This window comes from Pinus tabuliformis, chromosome X (genome assembly GCF_031772625.1).
Source record: "Pinus tabuliformis cultivar Carrire ecotype Pingquan chromosome X, CPIR1, whole genome shotgun sequence".
Taxonomy (NCBI): Eukaryota; Viridiplantae; Streptophyta; class Pinopsida; order Pinales; family Pinaceae; genus Pinus; species Pinus tabuliformis.
Window position 1 is genome coordinate 1,545,390,751 of NC_142308.1, and position 10,475 is coordinate 1,545,401,225.

At 34.5% G+C, this 10,475-nt stretch overlaps 1 protein-coding gene across 1 annotated transcript; it reads left to right on the forward strand.

The window, feature by feature from the left end:
- Positions 1-474: 474 nt before the first annotated feature.
- Positions 475-1,413, forward strand: LOC149145939 (uncharacterized). The gene has a single exon (XM_089452603.1). The coding sequence runs from the start codon at positions 475-477 to the stop codon at positions 1,411-1,413; it is 939 nt and encodes a 312-aa protein (XP_089308729.1).
- Positions 1,414-10,475: the final 9,062 nt, after the last annotated feature.

Genomic DNA, 10,475 nt, shown 5'->3' on the forward strand with positions numbered 1-10,475 from the left:
GAAAGAATTGTTGGCTCTCTTCCTGGACTCAAATCCTCCTCAGATGTCGCTCCTCTGAATCATGCTCTCTTTGCAAATGACTCACTTCTCCTAGGAGGTGCATCCCCCAGAATCGCCAAAGCCTTTGATTCGATCCTAAAAAGCTATTGCAGAGTCTCAGGAGCACTTATCAATGAAAGAAAGAGTAAAATTTACAGCTGGAATACAGGTCAACAAGAGCTCATCAGCATCTCGAACATTCTGGGGTTCAGAGGTCATGCTAGTTGGGAGCGGATTAAATATCTCGGCCTCCCTATCACAAATGGAGTCAATAGAAGGTCGCTCTGGTCAGATATCATTTGTAAAATCAAAACAAAAATAGCAGCACTGGGTGGCTACTGGTTAACCAAAGGAGGAAAAGTCATTTTAATCAAGTCTCAGTTGTCCGCGCTCCCAATCTACCAAGCCGCATTCTTACTGGCCCCCAGAAACGTCATGGAGCAGATATCTAAACTATTAAGGGACTTTTTATGGCAAGGAGGGAAAGGTAATGAAAGCAAGTTGCATTTAGCAAATTGGGACCTGGTTAGACGGCCGATCGCAGAGGGGGGTCTCCAAATTCGAGATCCCTCCCTTGTTAATCTGGCAATGGGAGGAAAACTCCTCTGGAAAATGGCTCATGAGCCCAATCACCCGACCAGCAACACATTGCTGTCTAAATATGCCCGCAATTCGTCCTACAGAAACCTGCAATTTGATTCCTCTGTCAACAGCACGCATGTCTGGAAACTCTGTTGCAAAAGCAACAATTTTTTTAATAAATCCCTGTACAGAGTGTCGGGCAATGGCAAGCGTACTAACTTGTGGCATGACAGAATAATGGGGAGCGATCTGTTGGAGGGGAATGAGGACATCGCAGACATTAGAAAATGGCTGATACGCGCAGGCAAAAACAGTCTTTATGACCTTTCGACTTGGGACCGCTGGGGAGAATGGGCCGGTTGGGATTTCAATGGCGTCCCAGATTGGTTAATGCCCCAAAAAAATCTTCTTGATGATCTGTTGGAAGACTCCACTCCTGAAAATCATCATATGAGAGACAGCTGGGCTTGGGGACTGTCAAGCACCTATACCGCGGCAGAAGGATACAAAGCTCATCAGGGTCCAAAGAACAACAGCCACTCTCCGGCGTTCTGGAAGCTAGTATGGGACAATCTAGCTCTCCCCAAAGTTAATTTCTTTTTCTGGACACTGGTGCATAACAAACTTATTACAGGCGACAATCTAGAGAAAAGGAACATTGTAGGGCCTCATAGGTGCGAGCTATGCAGAAGCAACCTTGAAACTGCCCAACACTTATTTCTGGAGTGCAATTTCGCTAAGGAAGTATGGGGACTCACTCTTTTGGACCTGCAGATTCCAGCCTTCCCTTAGAGCACAGTTGCTAAGCTGTTTTCCTCTTGGAGCAATATTTATCCTCATAGCATCCCCACCAAATCCTTTTAGCGTAAAATATGGACAGCAATCCCCAAATTTGTATGCTGGCAGCTATGGTTGGCACGTAATGATCAAATTTTTAATGGAAACAAACACTCCCCTCTTCAGGTTGCAGCTAAAGCTAAAGCTCTCCTCTTGGAAGCAACCCAACAGTAGTTCTTCAAAGAAGATCCTCTGCTCCTTCCTGAAGAAAGAAGATGGCTTTTCCCTCTTGAGCCTTCTCCTCGCAAGCTCCTCCTCACTCCTCAAACAGCAAATCCGGAATGGAGAATAAGAGATCCTGAGGAATGTTTCATAAACTAGTGGAGATCCCAAAAACTCACCACAGTCTTCTTTGATGGGGCCTCCAAAGGAAATCCTGGGAACGCTGGTGCTGGAGGGGTCATTTACTCACAGGATGGGATCTCAAGAGACTGCTTCTATTAGGGTCTAGGCCAGAAAACCAACAACCAGGCAGAGATTTTCGGTCTCCTCAAAGCTTGTCAAATAGCAAGAAAAAAGGGCGTCAAAGACATCCAAGTCTTTGGAGATTCAGAGATACTTATAAAAAAATTAAATACGGAGGACCTCTTCAACAATGCTAGTCTCAATAAAATCCTGGGCAGATTGAAAAGATTACTCCAAGATTTCACCTCCTAAAAGTTCTATCACATTCTTAGAAATCTGAATGGCAAAGCAGACCAGATGGCAAACAAAGGATGTTCACTCATGAAAGGGCAGCTACTTATCAACGACGATAACTTCTTCCAAAATCCTTGAAAATGTTGTATCTCTAAAGCTGAATATGCTGGTTGTTTTCTTTGTAAATGGGGTTGCCTCGTTAAAGACCCCTCCTATCTTTTTCAAATAAATAAAATTCATACCCGTTACAGTTAAAAAAAAATAAAAAAACAAAAAAAAAACGAAAAAAACAAAAATTAATATATATATATATATATATATATATCGCTTTAATTTTTTATTAATTAATATTTTTAATTTTATAAATTAAATTTGAAAAAAAGAATTGTTTTCCGGCCCGCCCTTTAGCCACTATCCAGGGCCCAAGTGGGCGAGATATATATATATATATATATATATATATATATATATATATATATATAGCTTTAATTTTTATTAATTAATATTTTTAATTTTATAAATTAAATTTGAAAAAAAAATTGTTTTCTGGCCCGCCCTTTAGCCACTATCCAGGGGCCCGGGTGGGCGGAGTGGAGCTACACGCAGCCCTCTCCACCCACCTGGGTCCCCGGCCAGCGGCCAAAGTGCCACAACCCAAATCTAAATTTTTATCTTTTATTTAAAAAGAAAAAAAAAAATCGAATAATTTTTTTTTTATATTTTTTTAATTTAAAAAATAAATTAAAAAATTAAATAACAAATAAATAAATTATTAAATGATAAATTATAATTTAAAACAAATTTAAATTTTTAAATAATAAAAAACAAATATAAAATTTTAATTATAATGTTTAATAAATGAAAAATTAAAATGAAAAAGAAAATTATTAAAATTAAAATTACAAAATTATGAAATTAAATTATAAAATTGAAATTACCATTTTAAATAAAAACAATTTTTTTTAGAAAATTACAATTATAATTTAAAAAATTAAAATAATAACAAAAGGAATAATTATAAGACCAAAATTCCAATTTTAAATAAACAAAAAGTAAACTAAAAATAAAGAAAATAATTAAAAAAATAAAATTAAAATTTTATGTTAAAAAAAAATAAAATAACAATAAAACAAATAATTATAAAAATAAAATTATAATTTTATGTTAAAAAAATTGAAAAAAAAAAACAAATCAATAAATTATTTTTTTTATATATTATATTATATATCTATATATATATATATATATATATATATATATATATATATAAATATATAGATATATTATTTTTCGATAATTAAAAGACATATAACAAATAAATTTATATAAAAGAAAAAAAAAAACAAAAAACAAAATTCTAAATTCTAAATTTTTTAAATTTAATTTTAATTAAAATTTTCCAATATTTTCAAAAATATATATTTTAATTTTTTTTTTTAAATAACATACAAATTAAGAATTAAACCCAAAAAAAATATTAATAGTGTTTAATAAATATAGTTTTAATTAAAAATAAAATAAAAATTACAGATATATAACAAAAAAATTAAATGTATTTTTTTTCCATGCAACAATTTTAATGCTCTCCAAACGAAATTGAAAAATAATAAATAAATAAATAAAATTAATATTAAAATTAAAAAATTAAAATTAAAATAAAATTAAAATTAAAATTAAAATTAAAAATAAAAATAAAAATAAAATAAAATAAAATAATAACACCCGTTTTTCCTTTCAAAAGCCTAAAAATTTAAAAAATCTTAATTTTTCTCCCAAAAATCTTACAAATTTGTGTTTTTCTTCCTTTTCATCCCTATTAAAATATTTAAAAAAAAAAGAGTTTTATGTGGTTTTTCCCGTAAAAACACAAAATTTCCCCAAATTCATATATAAATAGTCGAGATAGAAACAAAACTAACCTTTACAATGCGTAAAACTCTCGTTGAATGTAAAACTCCCAGTGAATGTGCTATCTATGACAATGCAGATCCTTCACAACTCCTCTGCAAAATCGCTCCAAACTTTTTAGCGAGACCTAGAAGACTTGATATGATGTGATGAATAGAAATGATGAATTTTATTTTATAGCGATGATTGTTGGAATTATTTATTGTTTCTTGAATGTGGGATTAAACTTAAAATTAAAATAAAATAATTTATAGTTAATATTATAGCTTTAGGTTAGTTTACATTCATTATGAGATAAAAGCAAATATTACATATAAAAATTAATTTGCTTACATAGTCAATGTTAAATAATTTAAATAGAAAAAATATTTTGAGTTTCTATCAATATTTTGAATAGAAACTAGGGTGAAATTTTCCAAAACCAAAAGTTTAATAATATGTTTTCAAGTAAATTATAGATGAAAATTTTGGAGGGAAAAATTTTAAAATGAAATTTTTGGAGGGAAAATGTTCAGCGAAAGTTTTTGGGGGTAAACTTTGGAGGGAAAATTTTTGGCAAAAAAATTTGGTGGGAAAACATTAGAGGGAAATTCTCAATCTCTAAGTTATATATTGTCATTGGGAGAGAGTGCATTTGTATCATTCGACATCTTCTGGTTGAAGGTCATGGATTCTTCTGATAGTGAAGTTTTTCTTTCTTTAGCATCGACATCTTCATCATGAAACAACTCTATTCATTTTGATGAATGTAATAGGAATTCTTTCACTATGAATAGAGAGACAAATTTTCCACTTGGTCTTAATCCTATGGATGATGAGAGAAACATTGATGAAGGGTAGCAAAAATAATTTACTGTGAATAGAGAGTCAACTTTTCCACTTCCTCCTAACCCTAAGGATTATGAGAGCACTACTAATGAAGGGGGGGATGAGGAATTTCCAGAATCAAAGTTTCCACATAGTCCTAATCCTAAGGATTATGAGAGCAGCACTGATGAAGGGGGTGATGAAGAATTTCCCGAGTCAAAGTTTCCACTTCCTCCTAATCATAGGGATTATGAGAGCACCACTGATGAAGGTGGGGATAGATAATTTGCAGATTCAAAGTTTCCACTTCCTCCTAATCCTAAGGATTATGAGAGCAGCACTGATGAAGGGGGGGATGAAGAATTTGCAGATTCAAAGTTTCCACATAGTCATAATCCTAAGGATTATGAGAGTAGCACTGATGAGGGGGGGGGCAGGGGGGGGGGGCTTGTTGAAGAATTTGCAGAGTCAGAAGTTTCCACATATTCCTAATCCTAAGGATTATGAGAGTAGCACTGATGAAGGGGGGACGAAGAATTTGCAGAATCAAAGTTTCCACATATTCCTAATCCTAAGGATTATGAGAGCACCACTTATGAAGGGGGGCATGAAGAATTTGCAGAGTCAAAGTTTCCACATATTCCTAATCTTAAGGATTATGAGAGCACCACTGATGAAGGGGGGGATGAATTTGCAGAGCCAAAGTTTCCACATATTCCTAATCCTAAGGATTATGAGAGCACCATTAATGAAGGGGAGGGCGAGGATGAACAATTTCTAGTAAATAGAGATTCAAAGTTTCCACTTAGTCCTAATCCTAAGGATTATGAGAGCACCACTGGCATAGGGGAGGATAAATAATTTCCATTAAATAGAAATTCAAAGTTTCCACTTGTTCCTAATCCCAAGGGTTGTTGAAGAATTTGCAGAGTCAAAGTTTCCACATATTCCTAATCCTAAGGATTATGAGAGTAGCACTAATGAAGGGGGGACAAAGAATTTGCAGAATCAAAGTTTCCACATATTCCTAATCCTAAGGATTATGAGAGCACCACTTATGAAGGGGTGGATGAAGAATTTGCAGAGTCAAAGTTTCCACATATTCCTAATCTTAAGGATTATGAGAGCACCACTGATGAAGGGGAGGATGAAGAATTTCGTGAAAATGATAATTTGACTATGAATAGAGAGTCATATTTTCCACTTAGTCATAATCCTAAGTATTATAAGAGAACAAGTGATGAAGGGGAGGATGAAGAGTTTCTTGCAAACAATAATTTTAGAGGCACAAATGTCAATAATGCATTTTCTCTAAGTGAGTGTTTCAAAGGTAGTTGTGGTGATGATGAATTGAGTCCTCCAAGGGAGGTTTTCAAAAGCATGGATGAAGATGGTGAAGAATTTCATCTGAGTCAAGATTTCAAAAGCGCAAATGTTGGTAGTGAAGAATTTCCTTCATGTGAGGATGGTAATGAATATTTTCCAAGCAATGATGGTGATGAATTTTCTATCTATCTTCGTCAATATAATATTCCTCCTACTGATGATGAAAATGTTTTTGCATATAATAATGAAATGAGGGAGACGTTGCAAGCAAATTTTGTGTCTAGGAGTAGGAATAGACCTTTTCATATCAATCCAAAATATTCCAGTTATATAAGGGATAGGATAGAATATCTCACAAGTAGAGGTTTTGTTAGTGATTTGATTTGAAGTGAATGTTGTCGAAAAGATTGCTTGAAACATATGGATTTCAAGTTTCTATGGAGCAAAGGAAGAAATATTTGTCAATGAATAAAAGCATGCAAAATTCATTTTTAGTGGGTTGCATGCAATCTACACTGGTAGGTTATGATTATCATATTGGGAATGTATTGATATGTAGAAAGGCTTTCAAAATGTTGCATTCAGTTGGTAATTTTTTATTGTCAAGAATCCAAAACAAACTGGAAAAATACCCTACATATTATTCAAAAGTATGTTATAAAAGAGAGGTTGGACCATCAACAATTACTGCAATGTCATCAATGAAAGACCTATTTTCAAAGCATGGATAGTGTATGCCAAATAAAGACACAATATATATTCCAGATAATTTCTCAAGACAAGAAATATACAACTTATACAGAGAATATGTAGAAGGTGCTGAAGGAGATAGTAACTTTATCACATATTCATATGGAGGAATGAATTCAACAATGTTCGTATTCCTAAGGAGACAACGATGGGGATTTGTAGTACATGTGCTTCTCTTAAATCAAAAAGAGATAAATTTCAAGGGGCAGAAAGAGGTATGCATTCATAACATTAATTTTAAAAATTGGATAGTTATTAACTATGAAAATTTATTTATTAATAGATTTCTTTTATTTTATGTGTAGATTCCATTGTCAAAGCACTTCAAGAGCATCGCTGTTGTAGTTCTGATCCAAAAATATAAGATAATGCAAATATACCCAGAAACAATAAGAGAGAAATAGATAGAAATGATTCTTTATTGATATCAAACCCTTAAGGTAGGGCAACACCATACATTCACTCCTTAAGGAAGGAGAACACTCCACAAGCCATATGCATGTTCATACAATAATCCTTCACTCTCTCCCATGTGGAGTCTCTCGCCTCTATATAGGCCTCATACATACAATACCATGGGTCATTACCATGGTTCCCTCATACCATCAAACTAATACCATGGGCCCATTACATTATTATTAACTACTTGTGGTCCCTTACATGACATGGGTTAACCACCTCATTTATTACTATAGCCCATCCCATTATTACATTATTACCTTGGGTACCTCCCTTGGTACCCCATATTATCCCCCCTAGGTATATAACATTCCACCCCCCTAAGCATGTTTCGTCCCCGAAACATGGGAAGAACACAAATAATAAGATCTACTCAAAAGAGTAGTCCATTGATACCATGCATGTGCATCTAGCCATCCAAGAGAAAAGTGAACCCTCGATCTCGTTGGTGCCTCGCTCGCTTGAGATGGAAGTTGACCGTGGCAGCTCTTCGGTGTTGATTTGTAGTGGGTGGATCTTCTCTCCTCGCTATCCGTCATGTGACTACTTGGTTTCCATCTTGATGGTTGTCTTGCGGGGTGATGTGGGTGATGATATGTTGAAGTTTTAACCACGATGTCTTTTTCTTTAATTCACCCTGTTGTGGTGCCTGTTGTGGTGTCTTCTTTTTCAATATGACTTCAACCATTGAGCCCTCCTCTGATGTATCATCACATGTAACCTTTTCTTCTTCAGCCTCTGTTTGTGTTTGATTGTTGATCATCAAAGGCTCATCATCTGATATGCCAGTTCCTGGAACATCTTCTGCTTCCACCTCCATGTACTCTACCTGTTTATTGATGGAAATATCCTGTAATGTAATTTTCTTCTTTTTATACCAGAGCTTCAGGAATTTCTTCTGCACATTAATATTGATAGTACCCGCAGATTCCATCCAAGGATATCCCAAAACAACATCCATATTATCCAGATCTGAAGCATAAAAGTCACTATGAAACACATACTTATCCATAGAAAGCTTCAAATCCTTATAAATTTGAACATCCTTATCATCAACCTGTGTATGTTCAATTTGTTTTGCTGGGACTTGCAATTTTTTTGCCAAATTAACATTGATAAAATTATGTTTACAACTAGGATTGATAGAAACAATGATCTTCTCTTTCTGAATCAATCCATGAACCTGCAGTAAGGATATACCAGTAGAACATAACCCCTGACGTGTCTCATTCTTTTTTCTAGCACAAGACCATTTGTCCATAAAGAGTTTTTCAAATTCTTTATCCGACAAGTCGTCCAACTGTTTGATGCCAAGTGATTTCCACCATCTGTCAGCCTCTTCTATCAAATTAAGTCATATTATAGCTTTCCAACATATCCCATATTTGGACTTTATTCTTGTATGAATTCTTCAATAGTAGGACCATTATCTTTCCCTGTAAAATATAGCTTGTCCATGAAGAGGGTTTGAGAAAAATTCACTTACTTGGCGAAAATTTGAAATTGTCACAGTTTCATCAATATTGCTCAGAATCTCTATTATAACCTATTTTTAGAAATGGAACAATCATTCTGCATCTGCCCATGTGGTAGAAATCTTGATCCAGGCACTTGAAATTTCAGAGCTATGCTGCTACTCTCCCGCCGTCACCAAAATTTCTGCAAAAGGAGCTATTTTGAATCAGCGATATCTCCCGTATCCGGACTCCGATTCGACTGGTTTTTTTTTGAAATTGGGTATTTTTTCCCAAAGAATCCATATCTGCAATTAGATTTTGCAGATCGTGCACCAGGACGTCCAGATCTATGCCGCAAACTCGCTGCCCTGAAAAATTGTCTGCAATCCCACTGATTTTTAGATCAGCGATATCTCCTTCATCCGAGCTCCGATTCAACCGATTTTTTTTTTAAATCGGCTATTTTTTCACAAGGAATACAGATCTGCAATTAGATTTTGCAGATCTTGCACAAAAATGTACAGATCTGATCTGCAAAGTCGCCGCTCTCGAAACCCTGCAAAAAATAAAAATAAAAATTCCACTTTTGTGCCCAAGAAAGTGCTCTGATACCACTTGTTGTAGATCTAACCCAGAAATATATGATAATGGAAATAAACCCATAAATAATATGAAATGATTCTTTATTAATCAAACCCTTAAGGTAGGGCAACACCATACATTCACTCCTTAAGGAAGGAGAACACTCCACAAGCCATATGCATGTTCATACAATAATCCTTCACTCTCTCCCATGTGGAGTCTCTCGCCTCTATATAGGCCTCATACATACAATACCATGGGTCATTACCATGGTTCCCTCATACCATCAAACTAATACCATGAGCCCATTACATTATTATTAACTACTTGTGGTCCCTTACATGATATGGGTTAACCACCTTATTTGTTACTATGGCCCATCCCATTATTACATTATTACCTTGGGTACCTCCCTTGGTACCCCATATTATCCGCCCTAGGTATATAACAATCGCAATCAAACAAGTGAAAGACAAAAATTGTATAAACATAGAAAAAAGTGTTATGATAATAAAAATAAATATTTGGGTTTGAGAATTGATGGTATGGACCTGTTGTGGCCAGAAACAACCCCCTTCTTATTTTAGCTTTGACATCAATACTAAATAAGTGGGGACCCTTCATCTAGAAAATAACGATAAATTAGAACCTGTATTTCCTTTTTGAATAAATTATCATAAATTTAGGAGAATATACGCAAAAATCCAAAAAGACTTAAGTTTATGATAAGTTCGAACAAAATCTTTCTCTCAATGATAAAATCATCGCATCGCAAAAAGGAAATAATGACATCATATAAGCAAAATCCTACAAATGTGAAATCGCAACGCGAGATCGCACACCGAAGGAACTCATCGCATCACAGTTTTCATATGCTTTAAACATCACTTAAGGTGAAATACTTCAAATCTGGTGATATGCGATAACGAGTCTCGCAAATCGCATTTCACACAAACACATGGTAATGAATGATTGTCAAAACATAACGGATTAGTGATATTGTGATCTGCGATATTGTGAAGCAAATCGCAAAATCGCATTATCGCAGATCTGTAGGGAACGTCGTTCCAAAAAGGTTTTTCGTAATCC